The 26,675-nt window shown below is 41.8% G+C and overlaps 1 protein-coding gene across 1 annotated transcript; it reads left to right on the top strand.

The window, feature by feature from the left end:
• Window positions 1–2,827: 2,827 nt before the first annotated feature.
• On the top strand, window positions 2,828–24,123 carry piwil2 (piwi-like RNA-mediated gene silencing 2). The gene is made up of 23 exons (XM_069682770.1): window positions 2,828–3,175; window positions 3,269–3,374; window positions 3,749–3,836; window positions 4,743–4,921; window positions 5,004–5,094; window positions 7,171–7,281; window positions 7,620–7,737; window positions 7,835–7,959; window positions 9,390–9,470; window positions 9,558–9,671; window positions 11,737–11,925; window positions 12,125–12,209; window positions 12,572–12,664; window positions 14,316–14,456; window positions 16,005–16,118; window positions 16,486–16,674; window positions 17,847–17,948; window positions 18,056–18,172; window positions 18,728–18,816; window positions 20,014–20,119; window positions 20,446–20,699; window positions 22,247–22,354; window positions 23,967–24,123. The coding sequence occupies exons 2-23, from the start codon at window positions 3,311–3,313 to the stop codon at window positions 24,121–24,123; spliced, it is 2,715 nt and encodes a 904-aa protein (XP_069538871.1). The 5' UTR covers window positions 2,828–3,175; window positions 3,269–3,310.
• The last annotated feature ends 2,552 nt before the right edge of the window (window positions 24,124–26,675 follow it).

The following is a 26,675-nucleotide window of genomic DNA, read 5'->3' as shown; positions in this document are numbered from 1 at the left end:
TCAGCTAATTAACGTTAGTTAATCTTTGAAGTCAGAACCCATAATGACGTTAACAAGCTGGCTTCTTTCGTGCGTGTGAGCCGATCAATTATCGTCAATTTCCCTCCTTAATATGTTTCCAAGACTACAGCAACATAATGTTACACACTTAACTATAACACTCTATCCTATTCTACAACATTAGTACTTCTTTTGTAAATGTGTATTATTTTGTTTATTTGACAAAGCAAGTGATAAAACTTTCCCCTCTTTGAAAAATTAACTGTGCACCACCAAACTTGTATGTCAAACTGGAATGTCTCTTGATTAACTGATTCTAAATACAGTGTGTGTCTGCCTTGTATTGTAAAAGCATATATATATATGCATGCATGCATGCATACTCAAACGGTGCTAGTTCAATGCAATTTGGCGCCTAACCTTTTACGTAACGTAGCTTTGTGCTTCGTGTCCTGGCCAAGACAGCAGCATCACATTTTAAGTTTCAGACATACAACACAAAACAATTACAAAAAACAAGTCTGCATATTCTGGGTCACATAGTGGAAAGCCATTAATCAAAGCATCTATAACCTGAGCATCTTCCTCCATCGCCTTCAATCTATTTTAAAAAGAGATCAGCTTCCTCAGACCCAAATCCTTCTGAAGCAGATTCCAAGCTGCAGGAGCAGCATACCTAAAACCCCTTTTCCCTTTTTCAAGACGCACTTTGGGGACAGATAGCAAAATTAAGTCTTGCGAGTGGGTCACAGAGCGAAGACTGTCGCATCCAGCATTCGTTAAAATGAATAAAAATACATAAGTAGGTTAAGAACTGCCTTATAAATAAGGACATGCCAGTGATTTAGTCTACGGTCAGACAATGCAGGCCAGCCAACTTGAGCATACGGAGCAATGATGAGTGAAGGCCTTAAAATTTGTAATAAACCACAATGCTCTCTGGTATACAGTATCCAGAAATGAAGGCATTGAGAAGGTGCATGCATATATAAAACATCACCGTAGTCAATCAGAGGCATAAAAGTAACAGCAACAAGTCTCCTTTTTGCAGCAAAAGAAAAATGATTTATTTCTGAAATAGAAGCCCAGCGGCAGCTTCCACTTCTCTACGAATTGCTGAATATGAAGCTTGAAAGTAGGGATGGACATTTCAAGCAAAAATACTATTCGATATTCACTGAGAACTATTCGAGTAATACTCCAAGCTTTGCCCCGTTGTTAAAGCTGCCGTACATGGATGCTCAGTGACGTATGATATATATATATATGACTATAATCCTACAAAATCCCTGACTTTGTGCAAGTGTACCTATAAGACTAGTCTAGGATAATTTTGTTTTATGCCATTATAACTCATTTAATTTTTAAATTCTTATTTCAAAGCATGGTCTAAATGGTGTCATGACTGATATAATCTCCACCATTAGTTTGCAATGTATCACACTAAGGCCTTATCTTCAAATTTAAATAATTTATTAACACTATCAATTCAACAATAACTTGTTTCACCAGTCAATCGGAAACTAACCGTAAACAAAAGAAGAGAAGTCATAGGCCCTGTTCATACCTGGTATTATCCACATCATCATATGTGTCCTGGGTGATCCAATCACAGTGGTCAGCTCTAAGCCCAGCAGTTCACACCTAGCATTAACGAGCCCCTCAACATTGACATGGACATATGACAGCATGTGAAGACCTAGTTTATACTTTATAGTAGCCTACCTGTGCACGGAAATGTGGACAGATCGCAATGTTTTTTGGCCAGGTACAGAGCATGAGAAACACACAGATCTGTGTCATATCTGCTCCTCTCCTCCGGTCCATCTCATCCACTGCTTGTGGAGATGTTATGTTTTATAAAGATTATTCATGGAAATACAGGACAGATCGCTACAATGGCTGCAACCACAACATGCTGTCTGTCTGTTTTTCCCTCTTGGCACAACTGCCGGGCGTGACATTGGGGGCGTGGCTAAATCCTTGATTCAACATTTGATTTTGAAGGTCGAGATTGTGACGTAATTTAGATCAATATCCAACTTATAGTCAAGATCGTGACACCCCTAGAAGGTACTACAGAGGCCAAATTCTTACCCTCCCCTCTATTAAAGGGCCAGTTCACCAATGTCTGCCGTCTTTGGAGCGTGTCCGTGTCTGTGATCACTGCGGGTCACAGAACAGTGACGCTGCACCACTGGAGCAGGAGGAGCGCATGCTGCGCTATGTCCTCCTTGTAAAGCAAGTGCTTGCATCTGTTAAGTGAATCTTGCTAACTTCTGATCACCTCCCTGGGATAAATGTTGCCCGACTTCTAAACTTGGCTGAAGTGGCGCTTGTAATTCCAGCAGAGCGCAGGTTCAGCCTCAGAACATGAGACGTTTTCTGTCCGAGGCAAAAGCGCAAAACCAAATGACAGTCAACACTTCCAGTGTGAATTAAGCATTAGGCTTATATTTAACATCGTACTGGGGCTCCCCAGAACGTGACGCCCTAGTAGACCGCCTATATCACCTATGCCTTGAGCCGGCCAGTCTTACCCCCTCTTTTGACAGCCAGCAATGAGTGACGAGATCCATCTCTGCACACACATAACAATACTGTACTCCAGCACTTAACTCAGCTGTCTTGTCTTTGCAATGCATCGCGCACGTTTAATGTATTTCCGTAACCACGTCGAAGAGACGCCCCAGCCCTATTATACATGTATCATGTCCTTTTGTAGCATAGAGTTCATTTGATGTATTGATAACTTTTATTCTGTTGGGTTTTTTTTCTGCAAGAAATAGAGGGCATGGATCCAAAGTCCCCTTCTCACCTCAACAGAGGCCCACAGCCTGAGGAGCCGGCTGTAGGACGTAGTAGAGGACTGCTGTTCTCTACTGAAGGGCCTGTTTTAGGACGAGCCAGAGGTTTTCCCAGTCCTGGCGATACCCCACAAGGACGAGGAGTAACTCTACCAGTTACTGGACCCGTAGTTGGACGAGCAAGAGGGCTGCTGCTGCAGCCTGACGATGGCGGACTTGGACGAGCCAGAGGGCTGCTCTTCTCGGTAGCTGAACCAAAGGTGGGGGTGGCAAGAGGATCAATCCTGCCCTCTCTGGAGCCACAGCATGCAAAGCCACCTCCATGTGAAACCAAAACACAAGAGCAAACAGAAGAGACAAGGAAAGAGGTTGGTTCCAAAAATGTGTCTTTAAGCCTATATTATGTATTTTTTTATTTAATCTGTACGTTCAGAACTGCTAAGGTTTTTGTCTGTTAACAGGTGAAGGTGCCCACCCATGTTGAAACTTCAGCGCTGGTCTCAATGTTTAAAGAAATGGGTGTCGAGCCCTCAATGTCCTCATGGGGAAGAGGAACACTGCCAGTGGGTCTGTATTCTAAACATATTTTATTTTTATTTTAGGGGGGGAAATCGATATGGATCTTATGTTTGATTTATTGATAGTTAGCATCTGACCTGACTATAATAAAGTTTTGCACATAGGAACATTGTGCTCGCTGCTCTGGCAACGTAAACCAAACAATGTTTACAACAGCCACCAGAGGTCAACCGAATAATCCCACACGGACAGACTATCAATATGACTGACCAGTTGATTTTATTGTGGCAGAACCTTCACAAATGTAGTTCATGCTTTACCTGACTTGTGGTTCTCCCTCATATTTGTATTTGAGCTGCTGATGCAGGTTAAACTCATGTCCCTGCACGTGCAGAAGAAGAAGTTGTTAAATTATGTTGCAGGCAGAGGAGCAGCTGGAGATATAGGAGATGTGAAGCTGCCTTTAGGTGTCATCAGCCAACCTGAAGAGGTGATGGGAAGAGGCAGCAGGTCAGTGGCAGAGGAATGACAAAATCAACTGTATTGATTAATTAGCACCTTTAATAGATATATATTAATATAAATAATATAAAGTTGGTATTATATTAATACTTTAAGTTCAGTGAGGACAAGATGAACCTTTTTGGGGTATTATTACAGGTTTGTTTTATTAGAGCAGGGATCTCCAACCCTGCTCCTGGAGAACTAGAGAGATGCAGCCTTCCTGCATGGTTTCTCTGTACTCTAACACACCTGATTTGAATGATGTGCTCATTATCAACCAACTGAAGCGTCTCGGGGGATTAATAATGAGCAAAACATTCGAATCAGGTGTGTTAGAGTACAGAGAAACCATGCAGGAAGGTAGCTCTCCAGGAACAGGGTTGGAGACCCCTGTATCAGAGTGCCTTCGTTTTAGCTAGCTGTGTCCTTCAACTTAGATCTGGGTCCAGGATGTGACTGAGTCGTGTTGTTCAGTCCTCTGTCTCGTGTCAGTCTAATGAAACCGATAAAACTAGATATTAATCATGCTGCTATCTACAGCTGTATCTTACCTCACTTATCAGAAAGTGTTCAACTTTGCTGTCAGACAGATTTGTCTATTTAAGTGTAGTGTATACTCTGACTTATGCATGCTTGTCAACAAAATGTTTGTTTGGGTGTGAGGTGCTGTTTTTGCTTTGTTTTCTTTCCAAGCAATATTTTATTACATTTTGATTTGAGTACTTCAAAGGTTTCTTGTTGGTTACAAAAGTCTTCAAAAGCATACAGCCCATAAAAGAAGTCCCTACAGAAAATGCCTAATATTCCTAACAGAAAGAGTACCTTCCTGGCTTAAGAACCATCTTTGATACATAATGAGTCCAACCATCATAAGTATGGAAAAACTGAAGAGCGACTCTGAACCTTTCACAGTCTCAGTGGCCGAGGTCTGTCCCCTCAGACCATGCTCGGGCTTGGAAGAGCAGCGATGCCGCAGCTTGGAGCAGGAAGAGGACGCCCTCTTCTTCCTTTTTTCCCTCCAGGTCCGGTCGAGTCCACTTCTCCAGCTCCTCAGCAACAAGCCGACCCACCCTCTCAGTTTTCACATGCAGGTAGGAAAACTTTAGAACAATTGGTAGAACAATTGAAAATTAAAAAAATATTTACCATAATTTAAATGCAAACCATGTGAAGGAGCAGTGCCCCCGGTGCCCTCCACTCATGAGGGGATGGAGCAGCCTGCCGTTGCACCAGCAAAGACTGAGCTGAAAATGGAGGCTCTCCGGTGAGTATCCTTATTTTCTGTGCATTCACCCTTTAAACCAGGGGTACTGGTACAGAACATGATAATGTCTGACCTGTGTTATGATTCAGTACCATACATTTATACATTTTGAACATCTGTCAAATTAAATAAAGAAAATACAATTAGGCTCAATAGTTTTTACAACAATGCTTGTTATTAACTTTCACTATGAACTGGAGGCAACTCTCATAATTTCACAATAATTTTTATGCCCCAGTTTGTGATGGAAACTTTGTTTGTAAATGAAAACAAATTCAAATAATAAATGTCTGCTACTTCAAGCATGAATTGCACATTCTAGCAGGATTTAAAGAGCCATATTCACATGGTAGAATAATGTTGCAGAAATCAAATGAAAGAGAGAGACAGCTTTACCTCTTCATTGAAGCTGCTCTCTCTCTTTATTGTGAGCATGTAGTGCATTCTTTTATCGATTATAAATTAAGATTAAATAAGCGCAATAGTATGTGCGTGTTGGTTGTCGAAGGTTTTTGACTGTCAAGCTTTTAACAGATGCGAGGTGATGCAATACATTTGTCTAGGCTCGTAAAAGGCTAGCCCTTAAGTAGGTCTGCCTGCAGTGTTAGCGCTAGGGCTGCACGAATATGATAAGGATAATCCTGATTATTTTGAACAATATTGAGATCACTATTATTTATTTTAGGAACATTTTTTTATGGTATTTTCAAATTCAAACAAAGCGACGCTTTCAGCTCCATTTTGTGCTGCATGGCTCCTCTTGGCCTTCGTACACTCATCATACTACACACTATAGTAGAAGTAAGTTGTGTTGCTTTGTGGTGCAGATGCAGGTTTAATGCGCTCTTTGTATATTTGCCTTTTTCTTGTCCTAAACCCTAAATGTAAAATATTAAAGGTATTGTAAGTAGGATTTTCCTAGAAAAATAAAATATAGACTTTTACAAATATAATGTATTAGAAATCATCACTTGTGTGTGTTGGCGAGTGTGTGTGCAGACCCTTGTGAGACCCTTCCCTCTGCATCTATTCTGTTGTTTTGCTTTGCACGGAACCTTTTCAGGAGGGGCGCTGTTGTGGTTCCCTGAGCCAATCACAGTGTACAGGTGAGTGTGGGAGTGGTTCAAATTAGCAACTGGGCCCCATTTAGACCGGCGGACATGGCGAAAGAGCGATGCAGAGTTGGCCCATTGCTGTTGAACAGATAGGTGCCTCCAACCGGGTTGGACGAGCTAACCGGCGGTTAGCATGCCAGCGCAACGGTAACCAGCAGTTAACATGCTAGTGCAAAGCTAACTTGCGGTTAGCATGCTAGTGCAACAGTAACTGGTGGTTAGCATGCAAGAGCAAAGGTAACCGTGATGCTGTCTGTGTTAGCTCGTTAAGAAGGGCGTGTTCTCGCACAAGAGAGTGAGAGTGCGCTTCTGGTGACGAACAGCCCAGGAGGAGGGGCCTACAATGCAAGGAAAACCCCTACTTATTATACCATTAACAAAAAAAAGGATGCAGTAACAACATAGATTAAAGAGGAAAAATAAGGATATTTGAGAAATATGTACATTTTCCTAAATGTAAACAACGTAGGCAAAATGTACACATTTAAGGCAGAGACGGAAATATATATTCACTTGCACATTCACGAGTGAGTATTGTACCTAACAGGTTTAATTGTGTGCTTGTTTACAGTTTACAGGCAGGTGACACAGACTCAGCTCAACGTCACTTCACTCTGTGCTCTGATAAGGAGCTGCATTAATGTGACATCATACAGACTTTTGTTGTAGATTACTGATGGAGAACGAGAAAATGTTGAGTTCTCCTTTTTCACCGAGCAACAATAACGTTGCAGTTGTACTTGTTTCGGTTAAGTTGCCTCACAATCACTCGTCCTGCGATGTGACCATTGCACATGCTCACATCAGAACTGAAGTGTGGAAATATTTTCGGTTCATTATGAAACTGCGGCGGGACAAATGAGACCATGGCGGGCCGCCTCGGTCACTGTAATTAATGGGAAACACTGTCATTATCACAAAGTAACCGACAGTTTCTGTTTGTATATTCTCCTCTGGTCAGCGAGCCACTTAACAAGGCTGGAACAAAAGGAGCTCCTATAACAATCGGCTCAAACCACATCCCCATTCGCTGCAAGAATGAAGCTGTTTATCAGTACCATGTGACATTCACGTAAGTATCATTGATTAGTTATTTTTAAAACAATGAAACCAAAGTGACTGATGGTATTAAATATATTGAATTTCTTTTGCCACATTTTTCACTGCATTATAACAAATTGTTAAATATTTTTGAACAATGATCATTTTAAAAAATATACATGGACAAGCCGAGATAAAAATTACACTTTATCGCCATAATACTCCCAGAGGACTCATGCCGAGTGCCACAATCATTTCAAACTGAAGCGACCAGTTTGAATCTGCATTGTCAGTAGATTGTAATCATTTGTATTGAAGGTACTGTATGTCTTCATAGAGGCCATGTGTATTTTCAATATTCTCTTTCAGTCCAAATGTTGAATCAATGGGGATGCGTTATGGCATGATGAAAGACCACCGCTCCACCACAGGCGAAGTGGTAGCTTTCGATGGCTCCATTCTCTACCTGCCTGTTAAGCTGAAAGATGTAGGTACCACAGTCATCATTTGTGCAAAGTCTGCCACAGTGCCGAATTCAACAGTGGATAAACATTGCTTCTTGTTTTGCATATATTTGATAACAGGTGGTGTTTCTTAAGAGTTTGAGACGGACTGATAACGAGGAAATCCAAATCCAAATCCAGATGACCAAGATTTTGCCACCCCACTCGGATCTGTGCATCCCGTTGTACAATGTGGTGCTCAGGAGGTTTGTTTTTTTTTAAAGGCGCACAGAACTTCACATTGAAGACATTAAAGACTTTGATGTAATGCAGTTTGAGATAAGTTTTAACCAACAAGTTTAACGTGCTTTCACACCTAAAGTCCGCTTGTGTGATCCGAGTCAAAGACCAAATTGTTACAATGTGGCATCTTGCCTTGAGTTTGGTTGGCGCTCACACAGCAGCTTTTACCAGCGGACCAAAAGTTTTGATGCGTGAGTAAACTGCTTTCTGATTGGTCAGAATTTCCATGTGGGAAAACTCCCTGAAGTAAACCGATACCCCTTTGCCACCGAAATTAGCGCGTTGACGCAGGTTTTTCAGACCCGGGAAGACCTGCTAATAAATGCAGAGTCTCTTTTCCCATTGCCAGTAGAGTATCCTCCTGTCGGTCTCTTTTCTGCTGCGTCACCGTCTGACGTAGATTGTGACGTCTGGGTTAGTAAACAGTGAAGATGTTACGGTGGTTAGGTCTTTATTGTATCAATGACTCATTCAGTCTGTGTATCAAACTTTGTAGCTGAGACAACAAGGAGTTGCAGAAGTTACTGACAGAGCATAGTATCGTGCCGGAAAGGGGGTGGAGATTAGCGTGTCGACCCGGGCTTTGTGCTCTCATCAATGCCGATTGGAGCGATAATTACCCGGGTCAACTGCAGAGAGAGAGAGAGAGAGAGAGAGAGAGAGAGAGAGAGATCCTCTATCACACTCAACACAATCACTGACTTTAATGTTTTGTTGTCTTTTTTTACTTTTAACCAACGTTGTTCCACAGCTCGATCTATTCTCCACTGTGAACCGTTTGAACACCTCTGTGTTCTTGTGCGTTTCAACAAGCATTTGTGAAATTGTTTGGTCAGCCCATATTTCTATTACAGCCCTCACCTCTTTGCTCCCCCACATCTGTTCTCTACTCATCTTGCTGCCTGGCTGTCTCTGCAAGTGTCAACATCCGTTAACAACCTGCAATGCACAGTGTTTAGGTTCTATATTAGGTCCTACTTTTAAGTCTGTTTATGTTCTCACCTGAATCAAACCGGACCCTGGTTTATTCATGGACCAAGTCCCGTCTTTTCTGGCGGACCATGGTCTGGTAGTTTGGTCCGCACCAGAGTTCGAATGCGTGTTCTCACCTGTCCAAATGAACTGGACTTTTGGAGAAAAGTCCAAAGTCCGGACCAAAGCTGTGAGAGCACCCTCATGCATTGTGTTCACTTAGCAGCCTTGAGTTAAGCCTTTTTTCTGTTGATCTGTTTGGCAGATTTAGAAAATTAAGACTTGTTTATTGTAATCATAAAAGCATGTAATATAAAGAACGAAGCAACCATAATATTACGCATTAGCTTACCATCATATGTTACTACTTAGATGATCAAATGTATGAAAATATCCAAGTGTTTTTCTCTTTATTTTTAAGGGTAATGAAAATAATCGGACTCAAGCTGGTGGGACGAAATCACTACGATCCTGAGAGCGCGATCATTCTTGGAAAACAGCGGTGAGTTGATTTTTTTTTACATGAAAGGGCAGGTACCATCGAACATGTCATCTGTAGGACATTCATTATCTTGTTTTGTTCTTGTAGGCTGCAGGTGTGGCCCGGTTATTCAACCTGCATCAAGCACACAGATGGAGGCCTGTACCTTTGTGTCGACGTGTCGCACAAGGTGCTACGGAATGACTCTGTGCTGGATGTCATGTGAGTTCACCTATCCACTTAGGGGACAACTCGCTGTATTCTCTTGGCCACAATTGCCCCAACAGTGGCAAAGTTCAAGATAAATTGATAATGATAGAAAGCATTACAAAGTCTTTACTGCTGCAGATTATTATTTATTTATTTTTTCATTTAATGAATCTGTCAGTTCATTTTATCCAGAAATATTTACTTGCTTGTTGTGATATTTTAAACTAGGGCTGCACGATATTGGAAAAAACATGCGATTACATTTGTTTTTGTTCTGCGATATTTATTGCGATTTTTAAAAATACAGAAATCACACCAGATAAACGCAGAGTGTTTTCATGTACATATACAATTTACCATCATACATTTTTATTATTATTTGGGACATTTAACTCTATTTGCTTCAAAAAATGAACCAAGAGCAGGAGAGGAGTTTTAGAGACTCTGACACCCGCATGAAATACTAGAAAGAGTTCAGGAGCGACATGTTTCTTTATAGAATAAATACAAACAGACTTGTGGGCTGCAGTTGTTTCTTATACGGCATCTACCATTTCTAATGATGTTCAAATGTATGTTTAATCAGCGTGATCAGCGCAGTGACAGTAACTTTGTTAAATGAAAGCTGACATCATAAAAAGGGACCGCTATCTGTGTAAAATATTGTTTACTGCTTGAAGAAAAACAATAACAAGAAAATGGCATGAACCTGAACCTCCAAACCTCAGCGAATGGATACAAATCTTTGTAATGCAGAGGATGACTTTCTACCTGAGACTTAAAAGAGCAACCTTTTCTAAGAAGTGGGAGAAATGGACTGCTGTTGCTGCAGAAGACTGTGACTCTTTGGCCATAATGAACATGATATATTAGGATTAAGGTGCTCCCACCGCCGGGGTCAGCCCTACCTGTGGGTCTGTATGTGACTGACTGAGTGATGGTACTTTCACAGCCACGGAGAGACAGAGTCGCAACATCGCAATGGCGGATCGTATTATTGGACCTCCGCTGACGTGACTCTCTGTCTGATACTTTGTTTGCTGCTCGTCCACTGTCCTCACCTTTTTTTTACCTAAAAAAAAAAGCCGACATCTCCTACAAACTGTCGGCACACACAACCTTTTGCCCTGTGTGTGCTGCAGGTGTTGCCAAAAAAGTTCACACTCCACAGCACACCCGCTCCGTGCGCGGTCCATTTATGTAGCCACAGCATTAACGAGCATCAAGGTGCTGCTGACATCTGGAACACACTCGCTCATAAGCCGGCTTGCATAACGGGGCATCCCGCCGACATGATCTGTGACGGCAGCAGCATTGCATGCTTGTTTACAGTTTACAGGCAGGTGACACACAGACTCTGCAGCTCAGCAGCCAGATGACTTTGTGCTCTGGTGAAGAGCTGCACGGATGTGATATCAGACACACTTTTCCTGTAGATGAGTGATAGAAAACCAGAAACTGGCAAGTTTACATTTTGCAACAAGTAACAAAGTAGCAGCTCAACCTGTCTCACTTAATTTGCTTCCCTATCGCACATCCTGCGATGTTATGATTGTTTAACGCTAAATATCGTGCAGCCCTATTTTGAACTTGCACTTTTATAAGTTACTAAGCATCAACAGTGAGAAGGGAGTTGTCCATTTTGAGGGGTGCTGTTGGACGTTATAATAAAATCAATGGTGCATCTTTAATTCTGTCTCTTCTGTTTGTGCACTCTGACATGTTCATACAAGTTTAAACATTGAGTATGCCGAGACCAAACCAAACAGAGCTATATACATGTCATATTCTGTGATGTATTCATTAAATAGCAGTTTTCAAGTGGGGATGTTCTTTCTGTCTGTCCTGTGAATACCCTTAAGCATTATAACCCCTCCCTCTGGGAATGTGGTTGGATTAAAGGGTGAGTCGGAGGGCAGTGATTCGCCTTGTGCAACAGGCTGATTGTTTTTATTATGAATAATATATAGATGCTTTCTTGCCCTAGCTTTGCTCTTTCTGAGAAGAGGCCAAAATAAGAAATGGAGCCTTTCTAGAAAAGGGGAACAAACTGACCTCTTTCTCCTTCTGTCTCCAGGAACATGCTGTACCAGCAGAGCAAGGAGAACTTCCAGGATGACTGCACCAAAGAGCTCATCGGCAGCATCGTCATCACCCGCTACAACAACCGCACCTACCGCATTGACGGCATTGAGTGGAACAAGTCACCCACAGACACATTCACTTTGATGGATGGCACAAAAACCACATTTGTGGAATATTACAGGTGAGACTGATTCATCCACATACTCATCAAAACTTTGCAGGTGTAATATAACGACTATATATAACGGCTGTATCTGTGAACTGAACGGGTAACAGTTGAGTTTAGAGCAGTGATTAAAGTCTGAGTTATGTCTGGATGTGTGTGGGTTTTTTGTTTGCTTGTTTTTGTTTATCGTGACGGCTTTGACACATTTAAACAGCAAAAACTACGGGATTTCAATCCAAGAGATGGGCCAGCCTCTGCTCATGCATCGGCCGAAGGAGAGGTCAAAACAAGGAGGGAAGGTAAAAGTCTTCAGCATCACAAAATAAAAACAAATGCTCAAACTGACACACAATCAGCTTTATAGTAGTAAAGCAAAGCTTTATAGTAGCTGACATTACCTGAATTCCAGCATCAGATTGCCCTCTTTTGGCGTCAGTAAGTATTGCAATCAGAGTTGTTTTTAAGACATGTCAGGACTTTTAAGGCACTAAAACACACACAAAGAATAACCGCTTTACAGGAACTGAAGTCTGGCATCAGTAATACTTGCTCTATTGAATTCTGTCTGTTGTCCATTAGGATCACAGCTATAAAGAGGAAATTATACCATACATAACTGAGTATAAAAGTGTTGATATCAATGCATTTTACTGTATTGCAGCAAGTGATCACAGGAGAGATCCTTCTGGTACCAGAGCTTTCCTACATGACTGGAATCCCTGACAAAATGAAGAAGGACTTCAGAGCTATGAAGGTACAACTGATGTGTCAGTGTAATGCTCCTTCTCTTATTGGCTGGTTGTATACCTTCAAACACCTACATTTAGTACTGATCAGTAAAGATTAGACATTGCTATAATATGAAATACAATTTGTATCAATATAAAAAATACTGTAATGCTTAAATAAAGACATGATAGGTTTGTTATATTGTTCGAGCCATTAGAGTCACACTTGTTTAAGCAGTCAACAAGTGCTGTAAGAGGGGATTGCATTGTCCCACTAAGAAAAAGCCTCAGTCAGTCTGCCGTCTCTATTAAAGCTGCGCTAGAATGGAACTACATCCCACCATTAGAGAACTGGTTACCTACAGTTAATTTAAAACTCATTTAGTACTCAGTTCTATCAGCACTAAAACAAATGCACTATACTGTTAAATCTGCTGTCTGTACTGCTGATTGCTGTCACCTGTCGCTATGTAAAATCCCCTTTCCCACTGGTGGCTTTTTTGCTTTGTGGGAAAGGTTACAATCGGCATTCAGACTCGGGTCAAATGACTCTGCATTAGACGTGGGTAATTATCGCCTTGGCTCTGATCGGCATTGATGGGAACACAAAACCCAGGTCGAGCTAATCTCCGCCCTCTTGCCATTGTGATGCTATGCTCCATCGATAACTTCTACGACTCCTTGTCATCTCAGCTACAAATTCCGCCCGTCTCCGTCCAAGCAGAGCTCGAACATCATTACAAATTTGTCGTGTCTGAATGAGTAATAGATACAGTAAAGACCAAACCACCGTAACATCTTCGCTGTTTACTAACCCTGTCTCCGGCGTGATTGTGACGTCAGACGGTGACGCAGCAGAAAAGAGACCGAAAGGAGTATCCTGGCAATCTATAAGTGGGTCTTCTGGGTCTGAAAAACCTGCGTCAATGCGCTAATTTCGGTGGGAAAGGGGGAAAATATTATGCACGTTTTTTTGTTTATGCCTCTGCTTTGCATGTTTTAGTAACATTGTCTAATAATGCAACACAATATATAATTTAGTCCATATATTTATTAACTTCATTATCTTTTGGTTTGTTGCATATTGTTTGTTAGGGTGACTCAAAACATCCGTCCAGGGACTACCGATGAAAAATAGCGTCCTTGCTAACTCTCATTTACAGCAATGTTCCTGAGTATGCACTGTCCCTGTTAAAATAACTAATAGGAAGTCACCTTTATAATGAAATGTTCTATAGCAGAGAGGAGTTTCCTGTGACAGTATTGGCAACTGTTAATGAGGACACCTCAGATGACGGCAGCATTTATAACAGCATTGTTAACACCTAGAAAAGTTATAGTGGAGGATTCTTCTATCTTAATTGGCAGGTGATTACCACTATCTATGAAGTGATATAACTACAACTATCTTGGTACAACTATATTTGACTGTTAACTTATTGTTTCAAGCATATTTCTGTAGAAGGTCAGACATGTCATCTCAAACCAAAGGTGAACACTACCAAACCCGAAGACACATGAAATGACATGCAGTGTCGCTGGTGCCTGAAATGAGAATGTTATGAATACTAATATTAGTTATCTCGGGAGATACAGGTCTGAAAACATTTCCATAAACATTGGAAATTCAGATTGTTGTTGAAACGTCAGTGAATAAATAAACTTCATGTATTTTAGGACCTGACCATGCACATCAATGTGAGCGGTGAGCAGCACACCCACTCAATTAAACAGCTTCTGAAGAACATCAGCACCAACCCTGAGAGCCTGAAGGAGGTCAGCCGCTGGGGACTGGAGATCGGCTCAGAGATCCTTGTGGTAAGGCTCCGCTGTTAACTCTGACTTTATCTTCAGATTTATCTTTAAATGCTGAACAAGAAGAAAATTTGTCCCTTAGGAGAAACACTTTAGAGTCCATACGTTGCTAATCTCTGCATAAAAAAATGTAGAATCTAAAAGCCGATCATTTAGATTTTCCGGCTTCTTCGAATGCATCAGAAACGATCGCTCTAACCTCCATTCAACAAACATTTTAAAAGTAGTTTTCTTCTCTTCTTGAGTTGTAATTTCAGCAACTTGAGACTCATTTTTGCAAATATATCACAGAAAAATCGTTTCCTTTTTTATTTTTTTTATTTATACCATTTACACTGAAACTGAGACTCACCAGAAACAGATAAACGGGCACTCCTACAGGGGATTTAATGAACAAAGTTGACGTATCTTCACGGGCGAATCTCGCTTTGCTTTTGACCAGAACACAGTGACTTCTCAAGATGCTAATTGGACTGTAAACAATGCAGCAGACAGAAAAGTAAGTCTTGGCTAGAAGTCCTTTATCGTTAACCGCTGGCTACACCGGAGTGTATCCGAGATTAATGTGTTTGTAGCAGTGCGACACGACAGAGGAGCAAAGTGTCTTTGGGCTTCTTTTCCCCTAATATTTAATATGATACAATATTTGCCAATTGTGACACCTCTTGAAATCTGTCTGATAAAACAGTGCAGTCAGTGCTGACTGAATTGGACTCATGATCTATTTTTTATGTTAGTCTTGGTAACATCTCATGACTAAATGAAGAAAGAGCAATCCTTTTTTGAAGTCATTGTATGTCATTTTTCTCGAAAAGCAATGCTTAATCCTGGTGATGGACCCACTGTCCATTCTAGTCAATAAACTAGGGTCTTAACTGGAAGTCTGGTTCTGAGGAACACAATTTAAATACACCTCATTTCACTATATTTGTAGAACGTTTAACAATGCTTGAAATCTGACATTTGACAGTGGTTAAAGATATAATCTCAAAGATTTTCTTTAAATAAATGTTAAGTCACTATCTATCACAGAATGAGATAACACAATGGTGATTGAGCCTATGGCCCGCTGATGAAAGTCTTTGCATTTGCAGTAGTGGCGCCCAGGTAGTGACGTGTTTCCCATCAGCCAGCAGTGGTTGGTCTGCCAGAGAGGGTAGGCGGAGCTAAGCGGCTGCTTTTCCAGTCTCTGCAAGTGTTGCGAGTAAACAGTAATCTACTATGGCTGAACAAACAAAGAAAAGATTGATGACTACAGATACAACTTCAAAAATAAGAGAAAATCAAAAAAAAAAGAAACAAATTCGACACTCAGATGAAGGCAAACAGTCTAAAAAGGAAAGCGACCGTCAGCGAGGAAAATCAAGAGTTAGAACCAGAGCCAACCGTGGATGTCTGGTTATCTGCGATGTATGCCCCCCCAATTGCCTTTTATCGCCAGAAGGTGCCGCCAAAGAGAACGAAAGTTAGAATTTCGAGATTAAAACTTTAACAAATAGGAAGGAAATCGCTACAATTTAGTGTTCTGTGTTTTTCTTTTCATACTGGCAGATCAAAGGCAGAACTCTGCCCATTGAAACCATCTGTCTGAAGTCTTCATCCTTTACCACCGGTGCAGATCTTTCCTGGGCCAGAGAGGTTGTCAGGGATGCTTCAATCAGCACTGTGAGTGTTGGAGAGATCTGTCCGGGGCTGCCCTCTTTTTTTGGTGGATGTTATTTAGCTGGAAGACAACATAAAAAAACAGTTGAACTGAAACTGCAACCTTTTCCAGCTCATGATATTTATTTTATAGATGATGTACTCATTTAAACTTAATTTCCAAACTCCAAGCCTCAGTGTGTAACCATAGATCATATGGCCTCCAACTGAATTATCTGCTACTGTACTGATTTCCACCATTTATGTAATATAACAGATTTTTAAATGTAGCAAGCAATGTATGGTAACACATTCTACATCTTGTGTGTTTGATGTTTTTGGATGGGCATAAACTGTAAACTCTTCACTCGCTCACCCATCATACTCACAGATCCCACTGAGCAACTGGGCCATCTTCTTCCCGCGCCGCTGTGCCGCGCAGGCTGAAGAACTGGTTTCCACCTTCAACAAGGTGGCCGGGCCCATTGGGGTACGACTGGGCCGACCCGTTCTTGTGGATCTGAGAGATGATCGCACCGAGACCTACGTCAAGAGCATCCACTCTCAGCTGACCAGTGAAGTACGGCACAAATAGAAATTAGAATTAGTTGCTTAACGAGTAATTTACATAACTGTTATATATCTATAATAATTGACCACAAGCTTTTCCTTTAAATACTTTAAAGGGCCAGTTCACAGATTTTCAGTCCTATCATGCTATTATTGGGAGCTAATGCCATTATAGTCGAAAAGAAATGCAATTTCGCTCTGTGCCTTTGCAGGTCGCTATCTGCTTCTCCAATGGGCCCTGGAAAACCTCCGGCTGGCGTAGGCCAGGGAGCTTACACTTCCTCAATGTCATGTCTCGTTCGAAATCGTCAGGTTTGAAATGTAGACTGCAGACCCGAAGATTTTTTAGAAGATCCACCGGTATATTCTCGCCCTATTTCCGATTCTGTACCGCTCTGAGCCATTGCCTGCAGCGTAAGCGGTAGTATTTCACTCCAGCGTCTCTCTCTGGGCCGTTCCTTTCAGAGGGAGGGGCGCAATGCATGCTGGGTGATGTAGGAATGTAGAATGGGCGAAACCATGTTCTGTTTGTACAACTTTCTCCACAGCTACGGCGCCAATTTCAGATATAATTGCTTCTATCGATTACAGAGAACACCAGCTTTGACTGACAGTGGCTTCTTACAGGGGCGAACTGCTCCTTTAAGCTTTTCCCACCGTGCATCACACAAAACGTGTGAAACATCCTCTGCAAATTAAGTATTCACTAAGTATTCAATATTGATTTAACTTATATTGTATAGATGTGCCTCTTCCTGCATTCACAAACATGAACATCAAGTCCATGTGACTAAATCGAGGTTGCTGGATTCTTTCTGGCATCGATAAACTTTTGTTCTGTCTCTATTTTTACCTCCGTAGCAGTGGTTGCTGCAGAAACAAGACCATAAAGTGACTGACAGTAGTTCCAGTCTGGTTGCCTCGGGCAACATGAGCAACTGTTACTGTCAAGCCCTGAATTTTTTTGCTGGTTTTGCTGATTCAAAAAATGACTAAACTCACAATATTCACAGATCCATCAGAATGATCTAATGCTGTAATGTTTAGCACATAAGAGATACATTTAAACAGCTGCAGAGTTTGACCATCATGAAATGTTGAGTGTGTATTGTACCACTGAACTAAGCCTTCAATGTAGTTAATTCAATCCTGTGTGAGTTTTCAATCTGTATCTGTTTACAGCCAAATATGCAGCTTGTAGTGTGCATCATGGTTGGCAACAGAGACGATCTCTACAGTGCCATCAAGAAGCTCTGCTGTGTCAAAAGTCCCATCCCGTCACAGGTTTGTTGAATGTTTTGTTATTTCTAGGAAAAACTTTTATGAAAACAGAGTATAACTTTGAACAGTGACATTCATTTATTTATTTTTTGACACTTGCATGTCGTCAGGCCATCAATGTCCGGACAATCTCCCAGCAACAGAAACTGAAGAGTATTGCCCAAAAGATACTCCTCCAGATGAACAGCAAGTTAGGAGGAGAGCTGTGGACTGTCAGTGTGCCCCTTGTGAGTATTATGTCTACAAGAGCAGGATGTTTTTGTTTTATCTCTTAATATTAGGGCTGAACGATACATTGTTCAACCATTACGTGTGCTGTCAAGCAAATGACCAGAAACACGTCATGCTGCTTCTGTTTTGTTGCTTAATGCCAAACGAAAAGTCGCCTCATTCGCCTAATCTACAAGAAAAGTGTCTTATATTGGATTATAAGACCAGAGCACAGTGCAAAGTCTGCGTGTCACCTGCCTGCAAACAAGCATGTAACGCTGCTGCTGTCGCAGATGATGTCGGCAGAAAGATCGAGGCAGACGCTCAGTTACACAAGGCAGCTTTTGAGTGTGTATTCATGTCCTCTGTGTCACCTTGTCCCAGTACTCGTTACCGCTGTGGCTACAAATATGGACTGTTAGACGGACCTGCAGCGCATGTACCGTTTAGTGTTTTAAGTCTGCAGGTAGACGGAGACGTTTAGCTTTCCTTTCAAAAAGTTACTGTCATGGGGCTAAACAAAAACATACACAGGTAAGAGGTTTAACATTACCTCTTTCTCCCTTGTATAGAAACGACTGATGGTGGTTGGAGTTGATGTCCATCATGACACCAGCAAGGCGCATCAGTCCGTCATGGGCTTTGTTGCGAGTATGAACAGGTAAACTCCATTCTAAACTATTTCCACTTTCTTTTTTGTCCTTGTCAAGATTTAATATTTTATGCAGTTATTCATAATACTTTCTTAAGTCGATGTGGAGCACAAATCATTATGTTGTAGTATTCATTGCCATTACTTATTGCTAGCAAGTTATTATTGCCACACAAAGTCCCTTACTTACATGATGAGACTTGCACATTAAAGGTTCAGGGATGCAAACTCCTCACCTTTCGGCAGAATTTGCCGTTTGGAGATCAAAATAAGTCCCCTACGAGATTTGTGTAGATCCAAGGAGCATTTTTTGGGGTGGGGGGGCTGGTTGATCAGATTAGATGTGGTATTGATTAGGAGCGCAGAATTGCCAGGACCATTTTAGGTGATCCACAGAATTCTAACTAGGTGGTTTGGAGCCTTCTACTAATGTAAACCCCGAGAACCGTCTTAAAGGGCCTCTCATGCCTGACGCCGGGGACATACAGGAGGTGGACGTGCCGCGAAGCACCCCAAAGCATTCCCTACTCCATTTCGGCGCCCATGTTAACCAATTGGTCTGTTCAGAGAGAGAGTGCCCGAGCTCCGCGGTCGGCTTGCAATCTGCAGCGATGGTTTCGGCATCAGTTCTATTTGCTCCACTCGCCACGAGTGAATCTGGCAAGAAAACACAGACGACTGGATAAAATGGATGAACAAACACGTTTCTAACAATATACAGTGTTATCCAGGAACACATAAAAAGCATTACGTTATAAATTCATGAGGTTGTTTTATCAGCTCTTCCTGGAATTACAAAAGAGCAGAGGAGCAGTGCGGCATTGTTGTTTTATCCCATAATGGCTGTTAGAATTAGTTTTCAGGCAGATGCAAATGTAGTTAAAAGTAACTAGAAATGAGCATCCAATGCAGAATCTTTCAAAAATGTTCCCCCGGACCCCCCCTGTAGTTGTGGCAGGTTTTCTATATCCACACAATGTTCTCACATTTTTTAGCTATTACCTGTTTGCATCCCTGAAGGTTGTATCTGCACAAACTCTATGTGGCACAGGCCAAAAAATACACATATTCAATCTGCAGATTCGACCTGAGCATGTTGATGTTTTACAGAATAATCACGTTTCACTTTTCTAATAAAACATTGGTCAAATTTGTGCTGGTAGTGGTAAACCTTAATAAAAATGCATTTTCTTGTTTCTGCTCCAGCTCACTGACCCGCTGGTACTCTAGAGTCACTTTTCAGACGCCCACAGAAGAGCTGATCCATGGCTTCAGAATTTGCTTACTGGCCGCACTGCACAAGTACTACGAGGTGAATACTGCACTCTTGCATGACAGGAATGTCTTAAAGTCCAACCACCCTTCCCCCTTAACGACGCCCTCCCTTTCTGACAAACAATTACACATGACTGGGACCTTCTCTCCCGTGTTTTCTCTGTTACTCTCAGCTGATTTGGTGTCAACACAAAATCTTGAGTGGGAGGCAGGAGTGGCATTTCATATCTAAATATGTCCTTAAAAATGCCCCATTCACACCAAATACTAACATGAGATTATGTGATGTATCTAGATGAGTCCATTGCTAAAGGAAATATAACCCACACCTGGCATAAGACCTGTGCATGCTCTTTTGTACAGGTGAACCACAACATGCCAGAGAAGATTGTGGTGTATCGGGACGGCGTGTCAGACGGTCAGCTGAGGATGGTAGAGCAGTACGAGATCCCACAGTTGCTCAAGTGCTTCGAGAATTTCCCCAGCTACGAGCCCAAGCTTGTTTTCATTGTGGTCCAAAAGCGCATCAGCACCACCCTCTACTCCTGCGTGTCAAACAGCTTTGGCACACCTCCACCTGGAACTGTGGTGGATCACACCCTCACTCATAGAGCCTGGTCAGTCTTGGAGAATCTGTTGACGACTCATTCATGATACACAGCTGCTTACTTTTGCGGTATACCTGAAAAACCCTCAAATTTTAACATTTGCCTGAGCTGTGAGGTAAAAAGGCAAGTTATTCTGCGTGGAACCTGCTTTTTATGTATTCATTGGCCAACAGAACAAAGTGCATTGATAGCAACTTATATTAAAATGGCCTTTTTTCTTTTTTCCCTTTAATCAATTGGCCAAACTTTCCATTTGCAAACACTTTAAAATCAGTGAGAGGGCTGCATTTCTTGACAATTTTTATTGTCTAAATGTGTCTTGAAGGAGCTTTTACACAAGCCATTTTATTTAAAATATAATTTGTTAATGTAAAAGTTGACTTCAAATTTCAGCACTGACCAAGAAACTACAAAAGGACGAGAATTCTGTGTCATTTTAAATTCGTTTCTCTTCATTGAACAGCGTTGAAGAGAGGAAGTGTCTCAGTGCTGGATTCTGCTTGTTTCCCCCTGCATGCATCAAAAATGGCTGCAGCACTGTCAGGCTTTCCACGCGTCCTGGAAAACCTGGACATTTAGAGACTAGTTTTCCAGTCCTGGAAACACCTGGAAATTGATTAAAATGACCAAATATCTTGGAAATAATTTGTGTTGTCCTGGAAATTTACTTTAGCCCCTCACTCAGATTCCATACTGAAACCTAGGTGTGTATTTTTGTTTGAAACTTGACTGTTGGTAGGATGAGCTGTGCGGTATGACTGGTTTGCCTCTCCTGGTACGCAATGTCTCCTCCTAGTGGTGGCTGTATTTTAAACCCATTGCGTTTCAAGTTTTGACCCTTTTGAGGTTGCTGTATTTGGTTAGTGTGCAGTATTGAAGCAGCAGATTGTAAGCAATGTGAAGTGAGCAGCTAATAGTCATATTCCTGTAAGTATGAGCACAAGCCATTTTATGTTAAGCATGTGAAGTAAAATGATTGTAAAGTTCATTGCCTTAAAATTACTTGATGACGTATTCTAATGTCAGCTAGCCGGTAGCACAAGTTTGACGCCTCAACTCCAGTCTCGGCTCCCAGAGCTGTCACATTCGCCGTCGAGACCTGCGAGCGATATAAGATTGCCACCTTGAGACACTTTCTAACCAACTAAAAGACGATAGAAAAGTATGACACTTGAATATTACAATCTTTTTTTTTGCAATATATTGCTATGTTCTTTCATTTGTAACTTGGATAGATGTAGGCTAAATGAACGACTTCGCCCAGCCGTTCTGCCTCCGTGCGTTTTACACAGAAGACCGAACATAACAGAGGTGTAATAATCCCGCCTTGAACTGGCAGTGTTCTGCAGTAAAACTGGGGTTAAATGTGTCAGTACTAGGCCTACCGGTAAATTATATAACCGTTTGCGAGCAATTGCAAGAAAAACTCCTGGAAAATTATTTTTAAAAAGAGTGGAAACCCTGACTGTCTGTCCATCAAACACTCGGTGCATCTGCTGTTTGCTGTTTAAAATTTCTAACACTAAAGTGATGTTTGTTTTGGTTTTCTCGTGCAGGGTGGACTTTTATTTGATGGCTCATAGCATTCGCCAGGGCTGTGGACTTCCTACACACTACATCTCTCTGTACAACACAGCGAACCTCACACCAGACCATTTGCAACGGTACGAATAACCTCCTGGTTTCACTCTGAATATGTGTATGAGTACTATGCTATTTCACATTTTAAGACGTAAATATAATGTTACAATGTTGGATGTCCAGACTAAACATGGGTGAAGTTTCAAATCTGTAGGTAAAAGTGTGTTGGAGTAATCCCCAGGCTTCTCAGCTCAGTCTGCAGGCTGCTGTGAACACCAGGTTTCACACTGTGTTTTCTACACACTGCACTTTGTAAAGTCATAAAGTGCAGCCTCAGCGGGCTTCAGAGAGAACAAGAAAGTGGGCTTGTAGGGGCCGGGTTTCTTAAAGGGACAGTGCTGACTGAGTCGTTGGCCTGCACATAGCACCAGTGTGATAAAAATTAGTTTTTTTTTAACTGTAAATGATGCTAAGCTACTCCACAGGTATCACGGAGTGAAATCTGAAGCTTGAAATTAGCATTATACCCCCTTTAAAGATTGTTAGTTATATAACAGTAAATGTGGTATCGGTTTTCCTTTCCACTGACATTTTTGAAAGTCTTTAAGTTCATTAAAGAAAAGCAACAACAGTGGTGACAATTAGACCGAGACAACGTTAATTTGGTCAGTAACTGTTATTTATTACCAGTTAATTCGATATTGTGTGTTAAAAGCATGAAATATTAATGTCAATATTTTTACGTGAAATGTTTAAAATGTAATCAAGCTTTAATGATCATTTCTCAAAGATGTCAAACTAGTGCTCAGTAATGCATTCAAACATCACAAACTTTATTATATACATATATCCTCAATTTCTATCAATGTAAAACAAAGGATTAAGTAATTAACTAAAAATATAACAATGACGTCACACCAAGACATGATCAGTATACAGTCATACATTTGTTACTGACAAATAAGTCGAGGTTAAAATGAGGAAAAAGTCATGTTTTGCTTGATCCGAAAAATCATTCACACATATTATAGAAACTGATCATTAGAATCATTACATAAAATTATTACAGGGCTGTTGGATTAGAGGGCGTTATGCCAGGTTTGGACTGGAGTTCAGGCTGAAGCACTGCAATGACGATTCTAAAGGGAGCAGTAGCCTGGTTCACATGTCATTTCTCAGCAAGGGCAACAAGTTTCTGCTCACCTGCTCTTTTCTAATCACATGTAGAGATATACCCCATTATCTCTTTCTGCCGGTTTGCTTGCTTATATGCGTGTCAGTAGCCCCTTTTTACATTGTGGTTCAGCCGCAGTGTCTTAACGAAGCTCCACTATTACGCCGCCTTTGCCATTTTACATTGAACCAAGCCATGCTGGCGTAAAGCCGCCCCAGTGTTTGTTACATTGCGTTCAACAAAAGGCGAGTGCCACGTCAACAAAAGGTGCTAGCTTCTTTGCACAAATCCTTCAGTGTACCTTGGAAAAATCTTTTGCAACTTTAGAATTTTATATTGAGTTCATACTCTACACTTGCAAGGAGACCTTAATAAGATGGAAGATTCAGAGCACACCCAAGTTTCCAAAGAGCACATGTATGATTACTACAAAGACCCTTCTACTCTACATTGTCGCTTTAATGTGAGTGTTTCATCAGTTGCTGAACACATTTAACATTGATGCTTTGATCCCACACCAGGCTGACCTTCAAGATGTGCCATTTGTACTGGAACTGGCCAGGCACCATTCGAGTTCCAGCACCATGCAAGTATGCCCACAAACTGGCTTTCCTGTCAGGCCAGTACCTTCACTCAGAGCCGGCCATCCAGCTGTCAGACAAGCTCTTCTTCCTCTGAGCTGCAACAGTTTCTACCTCAGCACAGTTTTCAGGTCACAGATGCACCAGCTGTGATGAACAACAGCTGAAAGACTGACATTAATGACCATGTCTACATGGTAACCCTAGGTTTGCATTACTTTGACAAGGTTTGTGCATGTTATTTTTTTATTGTTCATGGTGTTTGTTGCACTCTATACTGTTCACAATAGAGTCTTTGCAGAAATCAGGGCCTGGATGAATGGGTTCAATGCAGGTGTTTAACCCTGGAGATCAGGGTTTGTGTCCAGTGAAACCAAAAGTCAACATTAACATAATATTTTAGCCCAAACTGTGATCTTTTCTAGATTTCACCAAGTATTTTTGGTGCCTACACGTAACCAAACTGCAACTGTGAAGAGACTGCGAGAGAAAGTGTTCACTTGCAAACATTTCGTGACTTTAGGATTACCTTCTAGACACGACCATGACAAGATATTGTTTAAACTAATGAGAGATTCATTATTAAATGAGGCACTTAAGAGTTGCATAAATGTCGAGTATTTCTGTAGATTTTAGGATTCCTATTTTGATCAAGCCCTCATTACTGTTTCTGAGACGTCCACCTCTTGGCTCTACCTTAAAGAAGCCTTAAACTCTTATTGTCAAGGTAACTCTGTATTTTTGCAATAATTCTAATGTTCTTGTGAAGAAAACTGTTCAATTAAAAATGAGCCTGAAAGTTCAGAAGTTCTGCTTTTATGTTTGTTGACATTTTATTTACAGTTTAATCCAGAATGCTTCAACAAACATGCATAATATGAACTGACTGGAATTTGATGGGGGAAACTGGGGCCTGGCAGTCCTGTGGACCCTGCAGGGAAAGTCAAAGAGGAAGGTACAGAGCTTGTTCGGTAGGTGGGGAGTTCCCAACCAGATATAGTTGGACTCACATGAGGCCCAGCACTGGTTCTGGAACCAAACTCCTGGAGAGGAGCTTGACTCTCCTTTTCAGGAGTTGCCAAGGGTGGGAGGTACTCGGCCGGTGTGGGGATACTCACAAGCCCCCAGCTAGTGTTGCTGTGTGGGGAGTTCTCACCACAGAAATAGAGAACTGCGAGTCACAGAGAGGAAGGCTCTGACTGTTTGTGTTTATACACCAAACAGTGATTAAGAGTACAGGTCTTCTCCGAGTCTCTGGGTGGAGTCCAGTAAAATTGTGCTGCCTAGGGGCCTCACAGTTCTGCTGGGGGACTTGGGGACAATGCAAAAAGAGAAATATTTTTCTGGGGGAGGGGGTGTTGGAAGGAACAGAAGATGGGTATCAGCTGGCTAAAACCAGGGAGTGGGAGGAGTTGGGATATAATGGTGGAAAAACACTTTGAGGAACTCCTGAACCCAACCAACATTTCCTCTGATAAGTAGGCAGGGTTTGACATCCAGAGGAAGCCTCACCAAAGTCCTTGGCAGAGGTGGCTGAGGTAGTAAAGAAGCTCCTTAGTGGCAGGGCACAGGTGGGAATGATATTAGCCCTTTGATGCTGAAGGCTCTGGATGTCATTGGGCTGTCTTGGGTGACGGACTTCTTCAGTGTAACCTATAGGAAAAGGACAGCTCCTGTGGAGTGGCACACCAGGGTGGTGATCCCCATTTGAGGCAGCGGGGCGGGAGGGTGTGCTCTAATGATCAAATGGGCATTTACTATATGTGATGTGAGTGCAGGTGATTCTCACCACCTGCCAGATATTCTCCCAAGGTTTCACCAGCATGTCACAATTGCAACCTAACAAATAGATGACGGAGACATGAGCCCTTTTTACACTGCGGTTTCACCCTCATGCTGCCTTTGCCATTTTACATTGGGTCAAGCAACTCTTGTGCTCTGAAAACACACCCCAATAGCCATGAAGTGCCTTGAACGGCTGGTCATCGCCCACATGGAGGACGGCATCGATGACGCCATGGACTCATCAATACTATAACGGAGGACGGAGTCTCCAGGGAATCAGGTGATTCTGTGCTGTGGGCTGTGGTGACGCACACAAGAAAACCATTCCACTGCTGATACCATCATCATCTGTGGTTCACCTGGCCCTCACCCACTTGGAAAGCAAGGACTCCTACGCCAGACTGCTCTTCTTGGACTTTAGCTCTGCCTTTAACACTATAATCCCCTAAACTCTGGTAAGCAAACTGGCACTACTGGGCATCAACACGTCCCTATGCAACTGGGTTCTGGACTTCTTGACCAACAGCCCTTGTTTTGTTTTTTGTTTTAATTTTAGTATTGTATTCTATTTTTATTGTTTTCTTTTTACACCTGGACCTGAGTACCTAATTTCGCTCCTTTCCATGTACTAACACGCTCTGGAATGACAATAAACCTCCTTGAATCCTTAAATCCTCTTCGAAACGTTGAACGTCTGTCGCCTCTCTGCACTGCGTGATTATAAACTAATCACATCCCTGATCCTGCATTGAATATATGGATGTATGTGCGTAAGCATTGTCAGACGATCGTAGATAAATAGGTCCCAGACCACCTCTGAATGTGGCCTGAGTAACTGGATTTCAATGCATCCTCACTCTATGC

Source organism: Semicossyphus pulcher, unplaced genomic scaffold (assembly GCF_022749685.1).
Source record: "Semicossyphus pulcher isolate SPU_LCO1_2020_fin unplaced genomic scaffold, fSemPul1.0.p SCAF_6, whole genome shotgun sequence".
NCBI lineage: Eukaryota > Metazoa > Chordata > Actinopteri > Labriformes > Labridae > Semicossyphus > Semicossyphus pulcher.
The sequence above is the reverse complement of the archived record's forward strand: the minus strand, read 5'-3'. Positions and strand labels throughout refer to the sequence as shown.

Excerpts from the sequence above, each read along its gene's own strand:
- piwil2 (XM_069682770.1), top strand. The coding sequence starts at position 3,311 with ATGTTTAAAGAAATGGGTGTCGAGCCCTCAATGTCCTCATGGGGAAGA. Across the intron at positions 7,282-7,619 it reads CAGTACCATGTGACATTCAC|TCCAAATGTTGAATCAATGG; the intron begins GTAAGTATCATT and ends ATTCTCTTTCAG. Across the intron at positions 9,672-11,736 it reads GACTCTGTGCTGGATGTCAT|GAACATGCTGTACCAGCAGA; the intron begins GTGAGTTCACCT and ends TTCTGTCTCCAG.